Source organism: Leopardus geoffroyi, chromosome C2 (assembly GCF_018350155.1).
Source record: "Leopardus geoffroyi isolate Oge1 chromosome C2, O.geoffroyi_Oge1_pat1.0, whole genome shotgun sequence".
Taxonomy (NCBI): Eukaryota; Metazoa; Chordata; class Mammalia; order Carnivora; family Felidae; genus Leopardus; species Leopardus geoffroyi.
The window spans coordinates 71,440,077-71,456,922 of NC_059333.1; the positions used below are offsets into that span (position 1 = coordinate 71,440,077).

At 39.8% G+C, this 16,846-nt stretch overlaps 2 protein-coding genes across 6 annotated transcripts in view; one reads left to right on the forward strand and one right to left on the reverse strand.

The window, feature by feature from the left end:
• The window catches only part of IQCG (IQ motif containing G), a 55,941-nt gene that overhangs the window by 26,751 nt on the left and 12,344 nt on the right, over nucleotides 1-16,846 (forward strand). For all 3 annotated transcript variants that reach the window (XM_045502402.1, XM_045502403.1, XM_045502401.1), the window contains 3 exons: nucleotides 5,264-5,345; nucleotides 12,333-12,494; nucleotides 13,741-13,815. In XM_045502402.1, coding sequence (XP_045358358.1) covers nucleotides 5,264-5,345; nucleotides 12,333-12,494; nucleotides 13,741-13,815 — 319 coding nt within the window. The remainder of the gene's footprint in view (nucleotides 1-5,263; nucleotides 5,346-12,332; nucleotides 12,495-13,740; nucleotides 13,816-16,846) is intronic.
• The window catches only part of LRCH3 (leucine rich repeats and calponin homology domain containing 3), a 148,265-nt gene continuing 133,042 nt past the window's right edge, over nucleotides 1,624-16,846 (reverse strand). For 2 of the 3 annotated variants that reach the window (XR_006718382.1, XR_006718380.1), the window contains one exon: nucleotides 1,624-2,122. The gene's annotated coding sequence lies outside the window, so the exon portion shown is untranslated. Of the gene's footprint in view, nucleotides 2,123-9,048; nucleotides 9,101-16,846 lie in introns of those variants that run through there. The other variant, XR_006718381.1, reaches the window with a different exon arrangement.

The following is a 16,846-nucleotide window of genomic DNA, read 5'->3' on the forward strand; positions in this document are numbered from 1 at the left end:
CAATGCCTTTTTCCTTCCCCAGATCAGGGAAGTTCTCAGCTATTATTTCTTCAAGTACACCTTCAGCACCTTTCCCTCTCTCTTCCTCCTCTGGAATACCAATTATGCGTAGATTATTTCTCTTTAGTGCATCACTTAGTTCTCTAATTTTCCCCTCATACTCCTGGATTTTTTTATCTCTCTTTTTCTCAGCTTCTTCTTTTTCCATAATTTTATCTTCTAGTTCCTCTATTCTCTCCTGTGCCTCTTCAATCCAAGCTGTGGTCGTCTCCGTTTTATTTTGCAGCTCATTAATAGCATTTTTTAGCTCCTCCCGGCTGTTCCTTAGTCCCTTGATCTCTGTAGCAATAGATTCTTTGCTGTTCTTTATACTGTTTTCAAGCCCAGCGATTAATTTTATGACTATTATTCTAAATTTACTTTCTGTTATATTGTTTAAATCGTTTTTGATTAGTTCATTACTGTCGTTATTTCCTGGAGGTTTTTTTGAGGGGCATTCTTCCGTTTCATCATTTTGGATAGTCCCTGGAGTGGTGCGGAACTGTGGGCCACTTCCCCTGTGCTGTCTTGAATAACTTGTGTTGGTGGGCGGGGCCGCAGTCAGACCTGATGTCTGCCCCCAGCCCACCGCTGGGGCCACAGTCAGACTGGTGTGTACCTCTGTTCCCTTCTCCTAGGGGTGGGATTCACTGTGGGGTGGCATGGCCCCTCTGGGCTACTTGCACACTGCCAGGCTAGTGGTGCTGGGGATCTGGCGTATTAGCTGGGGTGGATCGGCAAGGTGCACAGGGGCGGGAGGGGCAGGCTCAGCTTGCTTTTCCTTAGGTGATCCGCTTCAGTAGGGGCCCTGTGGCACCGGGAGGGAGTCAGACCCGCCACCAGAGGGACGGATCTGCAGAAGCACAGCATTGGGTGTTTGCGTGGTGCAAGCAAGTTCCCTGACAGGAACTGGTTCCCTTTGGGATTTTGGCTGGGGGATGGGTGAGGGAGATGGCGCTGGCGAGCGCCTTTGTTCTCCGCCAAGCTGCGCTCTGTCGTCCAGGGCTCGGCAACTCTCCCTCCCGTTGTCCTCCAGCCCTCCCACTCTCCGGGCAGAGCTGTTAGCTTATAATCTTCCAGATGTTAAGTCCCACTTGCTGTCTGAACACATGCCCTCTGGCCCCTCCACTTTTGCAAGCCAGACTCGGGGGCTCTGCTTTGCTGGCAGGCTGTCCCCCACTCCAGCTCCCTCCCGCCAGTCTGCGTAGTGTGCACCACCTCTCTGCCCTTCCTACCCTCTTTTGTGGGCCTTTCATCTACGCTTGGCTCCAGAGAATCCGTTCTGGTAGTCTTCTGGTGGTTTCCTGGGCTATTTAAGCAGGTGTGGGTGGAATCTAAGTGATCCGCAGGACGCGGTAAGCCCAACGTCCTCCTATGCCTCCATCTTCCCAGCCAGTGTATATATTTTTTAATTTTAGAGAGAGAGTGGGAGCCGGGGAGAGGGGCAAAGGGAGAGAGAGAGAATCCCAAGAAGCCTCCACACTCAGCACAGCGCCAGACGTGGGGCTTAATCCCACAACCCTGGGATCATGAGCTGAGCTGAAATCTATAGTTAGAAGCTCAGCAGATTGAGCCACGCAGGTGTCCCCAGAATAGTATTTTATTGTCTGAATATACCACAGTTTATCTGTTCACATACTGAAGGATAACTTGTTTGCTTCCAAGTTTGGGCAATTATTGAATAAAACTGCTGTAAACATCTATGTACAGGTTTTTGTGTGGACGTAAATGTTTAACTCATTTGAGGAAATATCAAGGAGCATAACTGCTGGGTTGTTATGATAAGAGTATGGTTAGTTTTGTTAAGAAGCTGCCAAACTGACTCTTGCATGCTCACCAACAATGAATGAAGAGTTCGTATTGCTCCACATCCTTGGCATTATTTGTTGTTGTAAATCTTTTGGATTTCTGACATTCTATTCAGTGAGTGGTATCATTGCTGTTTTAATTGGGCATTGCTTTTGATAGAGAAAAGAAACTGGGCTAACTGGTCTCATAGTGTGCTGAAATTTCTTTTCATCATGATGATGAATTAAAGTGTAGTCTGATCCAGAGAGGTGAGACATCCTTTGCTATGGCATATCTAAAATGATAGGAAAAGACAGTTCACTGAAGGGGACACATAGCAGGCCAATAAACATATAAGAAATATTTACATTCAAATTAGTAGTATACCATTTTTTTATTTCTCACGCTGGCCCATTTTCTTCTTTATGGTAAACAACACTAGTGGAAATAGAATTTTTATTTTACTTTTTAAAGTGTATTTATTTTTAGAGAGAGAGCACACGTGCATGTGCACGTGAGCAGGGGAGGGTCAGAGAGAGAGAGGAAGGGAGAATCTCAAGCAGGCTCTGTTCAGCACAGAGCCCAGCATGGGGCTTGATGTCACAACTGCAAGACCTGAGCCCATATCAAGATATCAAGAGTTGGATGCCGGGAATATAATTTTAGATGTAATCTATTGAGTTTTTTATATGCCCATAGAATAGTTAGAGCCCAATTTTTGGTTGAATTAATACTTAATGTTTTGATGATGATGATGATGATGATGATGATGGTGTGTAAATAGTTCATAGGTGGGACACACAGTATATATAATGATTAAATTTTCTTTCTTAAATAGCTTTTTTTCTCCTGGAGTTAAATTTTGCCATTTTTTTGTTTGCCTGTTTTGACATTTCTGTTCCGAATCCAGCACCCAACTCTTCAACAGAAAGCTCTCTAAGTGTAGTCATACACATTAAGTCTTCCCTTTTTCCCCCCACTTTGAGACTTTCTTCTGTTCTTTTTCTCTTATTTGTTGCCATTGCTCCCAGGGCCTGCAGCATTGCTATGGTACTGGGCCTTGCCTTCATATCCTGAGATTTCCTTTTGATCCTGTTTTCTAGACTCCCATTCTTCCTCTTTTTTTGTGTTAATCCCTCATTTTGTTGGAGCATGTCTTTTTTTTTTTTAATCTCTTATTTATTTTTGAGAGAGAGACAGAATGCAAGCAGGGGGGAACAGAGAGAGGGAGACACCGAATTTGAAGAGGCTCCAGGCTCTGAGCTGTCAGCACAGAGCCTGACGTGGGGCTTGAGCCCACAAACTGTGAGATCATGACTTGAGCCAAAGTCGAACACTTAACTGACTGAACCACCAGGCGCCCTTGAAGCATATGTTTCTGTAACTTCTTGAACAAAGGGTGCATGGAAGTTAAATATATTAAGATCTTAAATGTGTGAAATATGTTTTTTTCCTCATACTTTGTTAGTAATTTGACTGGGTATATATTTTTAGACTGAAAATCATTTTCTCTCATAATTTTGAAGGCACTACTCCACTAATTTCTAGTTTCCATCATAAATGACATTTGTTTTTTTAACTGAATCTGCCCTTGGGGTTCTGCATTTATTAGTAGGGATAAACATTTTGTATCTTTCTTACCTGTTTCTCGTAATCTATAAATGGTAAGTACATAATCTATAGTTTGCTTTGGCAATGACAATCCCAGTCTCAAAATTCTAGTTAAGTACATGCTTTATAAACATTCCTGAGTAGGAATGCTTATCTAGATGCTATTTAGTGGTAAGGTTGTTTTAGTTGTGGCCACAGATTGAATGTTTGCGTACCGCACCCTTGCTTCTCAATGTAATGATATTAGGTCAGACTTTTGGGAGGTGATTAGGTACCATGATATTAATGTCTATATAAAAGAGACCCCAAAGAATTTCCTCTCCCCTTCGATCATATAAAGATGCAAGTGAAAATGACCATCTGTGAATCAGGAAACAGGTTCTCACCAGATACCGAATATGATGGTGCCTTGATCTTGGACTTCACAGCCTCCAGAACTGTGAGAAATGAATTCTGTTATTTATAAGCCATCCGGTCTGATATTTTTGTATTGGCAGCCTGAGCTAAGACAGTTTTTGTTTTGTTTTGTTTATTCTTATATTGTTTTATTCTTTTTAAAAATTAAAAAAAAATTTTTGTTAGAGAGCATGCGAGTGGGGGAGAGGGGCCGAGGGAGAGAGAAAGAATCTTAAGCAGGCTCCACATTCAGCACAGAGCCCCACGAAGGGGCTCGATCCCACAACCCTGGGACTGACCTGAGCGGAAATCAAGAGTTAGATGCTCAACTGACTGAGCCACCCAGGTGCAACCTGTTTTGTTTGTTCTTACATTGTTTTGTTATTTTGTTTTTCTCTAAACCTAAATAGTGGGAATACTGGAGATAAGCAGAATTCTGTTTCAGAGCACAAATAGTTAACATAAAGTAGTTAAGTTCTCATTTGGATAGGTACTGAATTTGAATCCTCCTTTGCCATCTACCATGAGTGTGACCTTGGCAAGTGTGTCAGTCATGTCTTCTTAGAGATGCCAAGATGATATTACTCATGTGAAAATTTTATCAGGGGAAACACCTGTGGGAGAGAAAATGTGGAGGGAATCTTTAGACTCAATGCTGAACTGACCCCAAGTGAAGGAGAGGGAAGGTTAGGTGGAAGAAAATGCCTTGCATTCTAAGGATGGTTTGGCAAGGTCATTGTGGGTCCTTGAAGTAAAGTCAACAACCATCAGACAAGTCTCAGGTCTCCCAGGAAGGGCCTGACTTAGTATCCCTGCCAACTCAAACACTGGCAGGGAGCAGTCAGTGGGCAGTGTGGCCTTAGAGCACACATAATGAAGGATTTCAGGGCCTAGAACTGGGACCCTTTTCACTTATACTCCCTGTAGTTGGAGATCTATCTGTAAGGCACATTCTAATGTTCACCACAGCCAGTTACCTCAGCCCTGTAAGCCACACTTTCCTCCTCTGTAAAATAGGGAGAATGATAGAGACTACCTTCTAAGGTTATTGTGAGGCAAGGATATGGGAAGTGTTCAGAATAGAAAGGATTCTTCTTTTTCCTCTTCCTGTTCCTCCTCCACTTAGCTTTTTCTCAGCAGTAGCTCTTTTAGATCCAACACATAAACCAGAAACATCCTCCTCTGGTTTACTAAAACAAATCACAGTCTTTTGTAAAGTGTTACTAAACATGTGTTCCATGGACCGGTACCATTAGCAACATCTGAGAGCTTGTTAGAAATGCAAATCCCAGGACCCCATCCTGGACCTACTGAATCAGAATCTCTGGGGTAGAGCCCAGAAATCTGTTTTTTAAGATTAGTGTTGATCCTTGTGCACACTAGAGTTTGAGTAACACCTCTCTAAACAAATCATTCTTAATTCTTCTAGGGAGGAAAAAGGAAGAAAACAGATAAGATCTCTTCAAAAACAGCTACTTAACGTCAAAAGAGAACGGCAAGCTGAGGTACAGGTAAGAATTACCTGGCCAACACCAAAAGTTACTGAGCTGAAACAGCTATGTAAAAGCCATCTTCCTTTCTTCCTTCCTTCCTTCCTTCCTTCCTTCCTTCCTTCCTTCCTTCCTTTTCTTTTTTTCCTTTTTCTTTCTCCCTTTCTTTTCTTTTTTTCTCTTTTCCTTCCTTCTTTCTTTCCTTCCTTCCTTCCTTCCTTCCTTCCTTCCTTCCTTCCTTCCTAATAAGCCAAGACCTTTACTGATACAGCAGGTACTTTTCAATGAACCCAAGAGAGGCCGTCTTCTCTGGGAAGATGGGATGTCTGCACAAACCCTTGAAGTTTTACTACTTCAAAAAAAATAAGCTCTCCCTTTTACCACAGCCCTTAGATCTGTACCTGCCCACATCGTCCCTCCCCCATTTTAAATAGGCAGAGCCCACAAGTACACGTAACCAATGCTAGCCAGCCACTCCAGTAGACAGTTATGTCAGTTCTGTGTTACTCGTGGACAAAGGCATAGACTATCAGATCTTGCAAAGGATTTAGGAAACAGACGATTTCTCCCTCCACCTTGAAAATAAAATACACTTCAGCCGATGCATGTCCTGAAATAGTTTAGCTGGGAGTCCCTAGGAAGGTGGCCCATTGTCAGTCCCTTCTTCATCAGCCTGTGCATCCAAAATTCTCCTCAAGGTCACATGAGTCATTTTTTGGTTGTTTTTTTGTTTTTTTAAACAGTCTTTCTTGCTGTAAGAACTCTTATAATGGAGCCTCATCCTCCTACTGCTAATACCTTTTCATGCCACTGGAATAACACTGTACTGCTGTTTTCTGTGGGCCTTTATAAATGTACTTCATTAGCAAGTCAGTGTCATTTCTGTCCAGTGACTGCACAGCCTGCTCGATTTCACTGCTCTTAAAATTTGTAAGCACTTTCAGCACCACGCTCTGGGCTCATTCCTTCACGGCTTATCTTTTCCTGGCTTATTTTGGATTACTTGGGGTTTTTTTTTAGATTTTGATTTTAATTTACCTAATGGCCTTTTACCTATACCTCTTTGTATTTTTTAGATATATAGTTGCTCTAGGGATTCCTTTTAATAATCTGTTTAGCATTAATACTGCACCACTTCACATAAAATGTAAAAACCTTGCACTCATATAGTTCCACTGTTCCCCTCTTCCCCACCACTCACCTTTATTCTGTCATACATGTTACACATATATACATTATATATATTACACAAGACACAAGACCACAAGACAAAAAAAAATATGTTTTTTCCCTTAATTATTGTGCTTTTAAAAATTAAGAAGAAAATAATTGTCTTACTTACCCTGATATTTATCAGTAAGTTTCCATCTGGTGTCATTTCCTTTCAGCTTAAAGAAATTTCTTTACTATTTCTTGCAATCCATGTTTGCTGTAGACGAGTCCTCTTTTTTTTTTTTTAATTTTTTAAAAAATTTATTTATTATTTGAGAGTGAGAGAGAGAGCATGTGGGAGGGATCATGTGGGATCTCATGACTATGAGATCATGACCTGAGCCAAAACCAAGAGTTAGAAGCTTAAACCGACTGGGCCACCTATGTGCCCCAACAAGTCCTCTTACTTTTGTTTTTCCCACGTCTAAGGCTATACCACTCTGAAAGCACCTGATCTTGTCTTTTACCTAGAAATGTGTCTATTTTGCTTTTGTTCTTGAAAGACATTTTCAGTGGGTATAGAATTTTGGGTTGACAGATTTTTCTTTCAGTACTTTAAGGATATTCACTATATTTTGACCTCCATTCTTTGTTTTGAGAAGATAGCAGTCTTTCAAATCATTGTTTTCCTGTATATAATGGGTTCCCTTTTGGGTTTCCATTTTTATCTTTGATTTTCAGCAATTTGATTATACTGCGTTTAGATGTGATTTTCTTCCTATTTATTCTGTTTGGGTTTCGCTGAGATGTCTGAAAATGTAAATTTGTGTCTTTCACAAAATTTATGAGATTTTCAGCCCTTATCTTCTCCCCCAAAGTTCTATACCCATTGAATATATCTTTCGAGAACAAAGACAAAATAGAGCCCTAACAATCATGACCATGCAATATTGTAAAAATCATTTGAAGTGCTTCCTCTTTGTTTTGATTACTGCAATTTGTGGTACCAAAGAGTATTTATAAAACAGGGGAAAAATACTCGCTGTCCTCTGTTGTAGTTATACATTTATAATATCATGTATAGTTAGGCATTACATTTGAAGGGTTTTACTCAAAAGAGATCTGTCAAGACAATGAGGTGTATGGAAACCTCATTACAAAAGGAAAGAAAAGAGGAAATTGATACAATTGAAATGGGAATAGTTCAAATGGAAATGAAAGTAATGGGTGGAATTGGAGCCTGAAACTTTTGAAGTTTGGACCTGATTATATTTCATCTGTATCTTAGAATGGGTGACTCTGTGTAGCTCAGAGCTTAGAGTTATTCAGAGACTGTTACAGAATCAGCCACTGTTCTTGGTCACAGAGAGACAAACAAATATATATGTTAACTTAATACAGAATTGTATTTTTTTCCAGTGGCTTCTGTCACTTTAATGGACCACATTGCAATTTTCCATCCAACCAAAGCAGCAGCCCAAGGGGTAACACAAGTTCCAACTTCTCCAGACAGTAGCTTCCAAAAATTCCAGGAACCATACTCTTATCTCTGCTTTGTGTTCAATTATGAAAACGGACACTACCATTAAAATTCTTTGGCTTACAATATTGTGGCAGCCATCAGAGCCTTATTAACTATAATTGGTTGACTGCTTCTTTCCATTTCTAAATCATGTTCCTCTGAATTCAGATTAAAAGTACAGATCTGAAGGCAGTTTTGGGATTTCTGACTAAAGTTTGGTCTGCTACAAAAACCCACAAATATGGTGCATCAGTCCACAGACCTTGATCATGGGGAAGGTTGCAGATGCCATGGACAACCAGGGTTATGCTGGTGGGTTGTGGTGAGGGCAGATCTTTTCTTAGTGAGAATCTTAAAAGGCATTCATATAACTCATGACAATTGGCCTGTAACCCACTGCTTCTAGGCTGCCTCCTTTTTGCATACCAAGAAGATGCAGAAATGGAATTGTATTTCAGTTCATTTGTTAGTGTGCCTTGATCATGATTTTACCATGACTAGACTGTCAAGATTTTATATCTTCCTCTGTTTCCATACTTTCACCATAGGAGGCCACAAGTTGTGCAGAACAGTAATACAGGAGGGAATAATCAGAGGCCCACAGCAACAGCATTAAAACCAGATGCCTTTTACTTGGCACAGTATAATTGTAGACCAATGTTGTATGACCTTATCAAGTTACATGATGTAATACCTTTTGCTTGCCATAGGCAGAAACTCCTAGAATTTTAACTCTGCATTTCTGATCTTCATATTATTACTCTAAAAGACTTAATATTCAATTTGATAAAGAAAACTGACGAGAACATTTTCTTGAGTTTTTGAAAGTATATTTTTGTACGGATGCTATTTAATGAATACTTAAGTGTTCAACACTGTTAGATTCTGTGAGAAACAAACGCACAATTATTTATGTGGCTGAGGTTTTCTGGAAAAGGTTTTATAGATTTAAGTGGTGTATAAGCAGGGTCTCAAAGAAAGTCTAAGTGGTTAAATAAGTATAAAGATAACAGCCGATGAAGAAGTGACACCATCACATTTCACTTTAACTCAAGTCTTCCTAGAAATCCAAACTTTATTGTTGACTTCCATACAGTTTGAACTAGAAGGGAAGAAAACAGTGAAATGGGAAAGAGGAGAAGGGAGGAGAGTGTAGATAGAAGGGAAGGGGAAAAAGTGAGCCAAAAAAGAACTCTCTTAAAATTAATTTAATGAACATTTATTGAGTAGCTAAGTTGCATGAGGCACTGGCAGGGTTTTACAGTTGAGGAAAGTCTTAAGGTTAATTGCCCACAACTTTTAAGAGACTAAAAAGCACTGAGATGTGTTATCAGCTAGGCTTTGTAGCATATTCTCTGCCAGAAATACACATCTCTTTGGAGTGGCTTTGATACAGGTGGAATAACTGCTCTATAATTGGAATGATTCCATAGAGTTACACCAAGAAGTCAGACAAAATGACTTGAAGAATTCCTTTCTGACTAATTTTAGGGGCCTATGAGCCTTTATTTTACTTTTAAAAAATGGGTTTTTTTAAATTACAGCTTATTTTCTTTTTTTTTCTAAGTGTTGATTTTTGAGAGAGAGAGATAGAGAAGTGTGAGCAGGGGAGGGGCAGAGAGAGAGACACACAAAATCTGAAGCAGACTCCAGGCTCTGAGCTGTCAGCACAGAGCCCGATGTGGGGCTCAACCCCACAGACCTGCCAAGGCACCCGGAGGGGCCTATGATCCTTTAAACTGTATTTATTTTTTATTGTGGATGATCTTGACCGATTTCTGCTTTGTTTCTTTTAATACTTAGAATTTACTCTGCCCAGCTTACGTGGTAAGACTAAAATTGGTTGGTATTTAGAGAAACCGAGATCTCTGATAAAGCATTGCATTTTTATTACTAGTTGTGTTTGCTTGCTGTGCTGTCAGCTAACTGATCATCTCTCTGTGAAATGACTCATGATGTGTCTGATTCTTTTCAAACAATGAAATGTTTCGCCCTGACTAAAACCTTCCCAAAACTTCCCATGGCACTTGGAATACAATTCAAACTTAATAGCGCCTGAGGTCCCGCATGGTTCCTTCTTACCTACCTCTCCAACCTCATCCTGTCCCACTCTCAACTGTTGCTGGGATAGTCTCTAGAGTTTTCTTTCAGTCCCTGGAATGTATCCAGGTTTTTCGTGCCTCAGGACTTGGGCATTTATTTTTCCTTTTTCTGAGAATCTTCCTTGACCCCATTTTTCATGTGACATACATACTTACCCTTCAGGTGTCAGATTTAACATTCTTTTCTCAAAGAATTCTTCTTATTTATTTTTTATATACATGTATTAAAATGTACATATTTTACATTTTAATGTAAATTAAAATGCACATTTTAATGGGGCAGAGAGAGACAGGGAGAGAGAGAATACCAAGCAGGCTCCACCCTGTCAGTGCAGAGCCCAGTGTGAGACTAGAACTCATGAACCATGAGATTATGACCTAAGCTGAAATCAAGAGTCAAGTGGTTAACTGACTGAGCCACCCAGGTGCCCCAGAGAATCCTTTTTAGACCATCCAATCTAATGTAGGTCTCCTTTATTTATTTATTTTTTTTTTTTTAATTTTTTTTTCAACGTTTATTTATTTTTGGGACAGAGAGAGACAGAGCATGAACGGGGGAGGGGCAGAGAGAGAGGGAGACACAGAATTGGAAACAGGCTCCAGGCTCTGAGCCATCAGCCCAGAGCCCGACGCGGGGCTCGAACTCACGGACCGCGAGATCGTGACCTGGCTGAAGTCGGACGCTTAACCGACTGCGCCACCCAGGCACCCCTGTAGGTCTCCTTTATTATTTTCTCTCATGAGAAAATGTTGCTCTATTCTTTAATAGTGTTTTGCACCTTAAGAAAAGTTTACATACCTTGCACCTTTAAAAATGTTTTTGCTTTTGTTTTTAAAATATTTTATCTTTAAGTAATTCTGTACGCAATGTGGGGCTCGAGCTCACAACCCCAAGATCAAGAGTCACATGCTCCACCAACTGAGCCTGCCACACGCCTCAAAAAGTTTTTTAAAAAAAAATATTTATTTATTTTCGAGAGAGAAAGGGAGAAAACACAAGCTGAGAGGGGCAGAGAGTGAGGGGGACAGAGGATCCAAAGCAGGCTCAGCACTGTCAGTGCAGAGCCTGATGCAGGGCTCAAACTCATGAACCATGAGATCATGACCTGAGCCAAAGTCAGATGCTTAACCGACTGAGCCACCCAGGCACACCCAAAAAGTTTGTTTTTAATCACATCTCTATCACTAGATGGTAAAGTCTATGAGGGCAAGGACCATGTCTATTAGATCTCCACTGTTTAACTTAGTATGATACTGAATGAATTTTTAAAAAAAATTTATTTTAAAGAGAGAGAGAGCACATGAGTCGGGGAGAGGGGCAGAGGGAGAGAGAATCTTAAGCAGGCTCCATGCTGAGTGCAGAGCCTGACACGGGGCTTGATCCTACAATTCTGAGATCATGATTTGAGCTGTAATCAAGAATTGGACCCTTGGGGCACCCAGGTGGCTCAGTTGGTTAAGTGTCCAACTTTGGTTCAGGTCATGATCTCACGGTTTGTAGGTTTGAGCCCCGTGTTAGGCTCTATGCTGACAGCTCAGAGCCTGGAGCCTGCGCCAGAATCTGTGTCTCCCTCTTTCTCTGCCCCTCCCCTGCTTGTGTGTGTCACTCGCTCTCTCTTAAAAATAAACACGAAAAGAATTTTAAAAAAGAGTTGGACTCTCAACTGACTGAGCCACCCAGGTGCCCCTGAATATTTTTTTAATGAATATTGAAACCTTAAAATTGCCAAGCACTTTGTGACCTGCAAAGAATTTTCATATATCCTCCATTCAATTTCTTATAATCACTTGCTAAGATATACCAGGCAAGGCAGATGTTAATGCTTTCATGTTATAGAAGGTAAGACTTAGAGAGTTTAACTGACTTGGCCAGGTTACCATAGCTGTTGAGGGCTTGCATGGCAAGACAGTTCTTTTGATCATTTAGATCAGTGCTCTTTCTCCCACAATGAGATAGTAATGGGAAATCTTTGTAGATACAAAGATATATACCCAAAGATATATACCCAAATAGTGTACTTAGGAAAGAATCTCACAGTCCTGGTGCTAACTTATCTTTCATTTTCATTTATACTATCCCTGATTATTGGCTAACTTTCCTGTAGTGAGATGGCAGAAAAATGGATCAGTTCCTTGTTGATTTATAAATACAGAAGGTAGACTTTAGCCACTGGCTGAACTGAATGGAAGTAGAATGTATTTTAATTTAGAAGCCTGGTCTTACCTCTACAGAGTCGGAATGAATATATTGCTCACCTCAAGGACCAGTTGCAAGAGATGAAGGCAAAAACCAACCTGGAGAATCGCTATATGAAGAGAAACACTGAGCTGCAGATCTCCCAGACCCAGAAGAAATGTAATAGAACAGAGGAGCTCTTGCTGGAAGAGATAGAGGTAATCACTGCTACATTAAGAATGAACACAGTAGGTGGCATTTGGGCTGTCACTCCTCATACTGCTTCACCTAACAGAGGAGGAAGGGCTCCTCTGTTCATCTTTGCTCTATCTTTCCTGCAGCTTTCACATTTGAGATTAAAAATAAAAACAGAATGAAGCGCCCCAAAACAAGATACTTATTGTGAGTTTTTGCTGCTGCCTTCTTTACCCAACAAGTACCTTTTATCCCCCATTAAGAAATATAAAATCGGGGCTCCTGAATGGCTCAATTGGTTAAGCGTCTGACTTCCTCTCAGGTCACGATCTCAGTTTGTGAGTTCGAGCCCAACATGGGGCTCTACGCTGTCAACTTCAGATCCTCTGTCTCCCTCTCTCTCTCTGACCCTCCCCTGCTCCCACACACTCTCTCTCGCTCTCTCTCAAAAATAAATAAACATTAAAATGTATATATAAAATCAAGGGGTGGCTCAGTTGGTTAAGCTTTCATGACCTTTGATTTCGGCTCTTGTGAGATTAAGCCTGACACAGAGGATGGAGCCTGCTTGGGATTCTCTCTCTGCCCCTCCCCGACTTCTGCACACACACGCATGCTCTCTCTCTCAAAATAAATAAATAAACTTAAAAAAAGGAGAAAGAAATATAAAATCAAGCGTGCTGAGATTCATTCAAACCTAAATTTTAGAGATGGGAAATCCCACTGGAAAAATACCAGGAGAAACAAACAAGGGGTAGACCCTCATTAGAAAAGGAAGACTAAATGACTAAAAGAACAATAGGTAGGTGAGAAGGAGCAAACATTAGTAGTGTCATCCATGTTCAGGAGGACTGCTTTCTCTGGTCCCTCACTTATTGGAAAACTTCCTCGATGGGTGTGGTATATGACTCTGACTGCAAACTTCTTACACTCTGGAATTTCCTTTTTTAGGCCTAAGAACACTGTGCCCTTGAAACATTTTTCTCTCCTTAAATGACATCACTTTCCAGGCAACTGGATTATGGTTCTTATGTCCTGGACACTGGCATGTGTTCAGCATAATGCCCAACACATGGCTCAGCACCATCCATGAACACAAATTGGGTTAAAGGGAACTGATTTGTTGCCCCAGAGTGATGTGGTAGGATTCTTGGGACTCCAGTTGGTAAAGAAAACCTGAAATACTGTCACAGCTACAACTCTAATCTTGAGAACTTCTCATTCCAAACCCTACTGGCAAGAATTCCTGATATTGGTTTATTTTCACAGAAACTAAGGTTGAAAACCGAAGAAGAGAATCGGATTCATATGGAAATTGAAACGTTCCTTAGAAAGGAGCAGCAGGTAGGTCACCAAAAGTTTTCTGTCCTCTGATTTATTTGTGTTCCACTTACAAAAAAATCAAGGGTGGCAAAAAAAATCTTTTTAAGGAAAGAAAAAAATTTTAAATGTTTATTTATTTTTGAGAAAGAGAGAGAGACAGAGAGAGACAGAGTGTGAGAAGGGGAGGGGCAGAGAGACAGGGAGACACAGAATCCGAAGCAGGCTCCAGGCTCTGAACTGTCAGCACAGAGCCTGATGCGGGGCTCCAACTCATGAACCGCGAGACCATGACCTTAACCTGAGGCTTACTTAACCGACTGAGCCACCCAGGCACCCCGGGAAAGAAATTTTTTAAGGAGTAAAAAATCAACCATAATTCTACCAGCCTAGTGAATGAATTGTAGCCCATGTCTTGTCTCACAGTTATCCATATGAATGAATATTTTATAAAGCTGTAATTTGAGTACAGGTTAAATATTTTATCTTCTGCCTTTATCATTTAGCATTATAAAATTTGCTCCTAGATTCCTCATAGTCATAATTTTAAAATAAAATTTACTGATTTTTAAAATTATAAAAATAACATACTCTTAGTTGAGGGAAGATTTTTTTCTTTAATATGAAATTTATTGTCAAATTGGTTTCCATACGACACCCAGTGCTCATCCCAGCACTTTCAACAATTGCCAAATCATGGAAAGAGCCTAAATGTCCATCAACTGATGAATGGATAAAGAAACTGTGGTTTATATACACAATGGAATACTACGTGGCAATGGGAAGATTTTTTTTTAATCGTCAATCGCTTTTTCACTCATTTTTTCATGTTATTACATTATCTTCATAAAATAAAATAGTTTTATAATGTTCTACTGAATGGTCATGCCATAGTTTACTTATTACCCTTTATTTGGGATATTTATATTATTTCCAAGGTTTCATTATTATATATAATGCAGTAATGAAAGCTTTGCCCAAATAACTGTTTTCTTTCATTGCAATTATTTACTAAAGGTGAATCTCAAGTATGAGAGTATTATGTCAGAGAGACTAGTATTTTGTTTTGTTTTTTTGTTTTTTGCCTCTTGTTTTATTTTATTCTTTTAAAGTTTTTATTTAAATTCTAGTTAGTTAACATGTGGTGTAATATTGGTTTCAGGAATAGAATTTAGTAATTCTTCACTTGTATACAACACCTAGTGCTCACCACAACAAGTGCCCTCCTTAATGCCCATCACCCATTTAGCCTATCCCCTGCCCACCTCTCCTCCAGCAACCCTAAGTCTGGGTCTTTTATGTTTTCTTCCCTCTCTCTTTTTTCCCCTTCCCCTATGTTCATATGTTTTGTTTCTTAAATTCCATAGAAGTGAAATCATATGGTATTTGCCTTTCTCTGAATGACTTATTTCACTTAGCATAACACACTCTTAGCTCCATCCACATCATTCCAAATGGCAAGATTGCATTCTTTTTGATATCTGAATATTATTCCAATGTATACATACCACATCTTCTTTATCCATTCATCACTTTCCGTAATTTGGCTGTTGTTGATAATGCTACTAAAAACATTGGGGGTGCATGTGCCCCTTCAAATAAGTATTTTTGTATCCTTTGGGTAAATACCTAGTAGTGCAATTGCTGGGTCATAGGGTAGTTCTATTTTTAACATTTTGAGAAACATCCATACTGTTTTCCAGAGTAGAAAACACCAGTTTGCCTTTCCACCAATTGTATAAGAGGGTTCCCCTTTCTCCACATCCTCTCCAACAAGTGTTGTTTCCTGTGTTGTTAATTTTAACCATTCTGACAGGTGTGAGGTAGTATCTCATTGTGGTTTTGATTTGTATTTCCCTGATGTTGGGTGATATGGAGCATCTTTTAATGTGTTAGCCATCTGGATATCTTTTTTGGGAAAATGTCTATTCATATCTTCTGCCCATTTCTTAACTAGATTATTTGTTTTTTGGGTGTTAAGTTTGGTAAGTTCTTTATAGATTTTGAATAGTACTCCTTTATCAGATATGTCATTTGCAAGTATCTTCTCCCATTGTTGCCTTTTAGTTTTGCTGATTGTTTCCTTCTCTGTGCAGTACCTTTTTATCTTGATGAGGTCCCAGTAGTTCATTTTTGCTTTCGTGCTTTTGTTTCCCTAGCTTCCAGATATGTGTCTAATATGAATATGCTACAGGTGAGGTCAAAGAGATTGCTGCCTGTGTTCTCCTCTAGGATTTTGATGGCTTCCTGTCTCACATTTAGGTCTTTCATCCATTTTGAACTTTTTTTTTTTTTTTTAAATTTTTTTTTTCAACATTTATTTATTTTTGGGACAGAGAGAGACAGAGCATGAACGGGGGAGGGGCAGAGAGAGAGGGAGACACAGAATCGGAAACAGGCTCCAGGCTCTGAGCCATCAGCCCAGAGCCTGACGCGGGGCTCGAACTCACGGACCACGAGATCGTGACCTGGCTGAAGTCGGACACCCAACCGACTGCGCCACCCAGGCGCCCCTTGAACTTATTTTTGTATATGGTGTAAGAAAGTCCAGTTTTCCCAACACCAATTGTTGAAGAGACTGTCTTTTTGCCATTTGGTATTCTTTCCTGCTTTGTTGGAGATTAGTTGACCATATAACTATGGGTCCAATTCTGGGTTTTCTATTATGTTCCACTGATCTATGTGCAGAGACTGGTATTTTGTGACTCTTGATAAATATTGCTAATACGTTCTAATCTACACTACCATCACTAATGTGAATTGCTGACACTAATTTCAAGGTATCCTCAACCACATTAGACATTTTACATATTTTTAAAGTGCTAATTTAATGAGTTGTCTTATTTTGCTTCCTTTTGCTAATAGAATTGACCATTTTTTCATATATTTACTTATTCATCTTATTTCTTCTTGTGTGAATTACATGTGACTGAAATGGTTTTAATTAATAATTATAATACTAATAATCAACTAAGATGAGTGGAGTTTTTCAAAATATCTCTGTTGGATGAATAAGGAAAAAAGATTCAGTCTGCCTTTGAGAAAGCTAATGGAT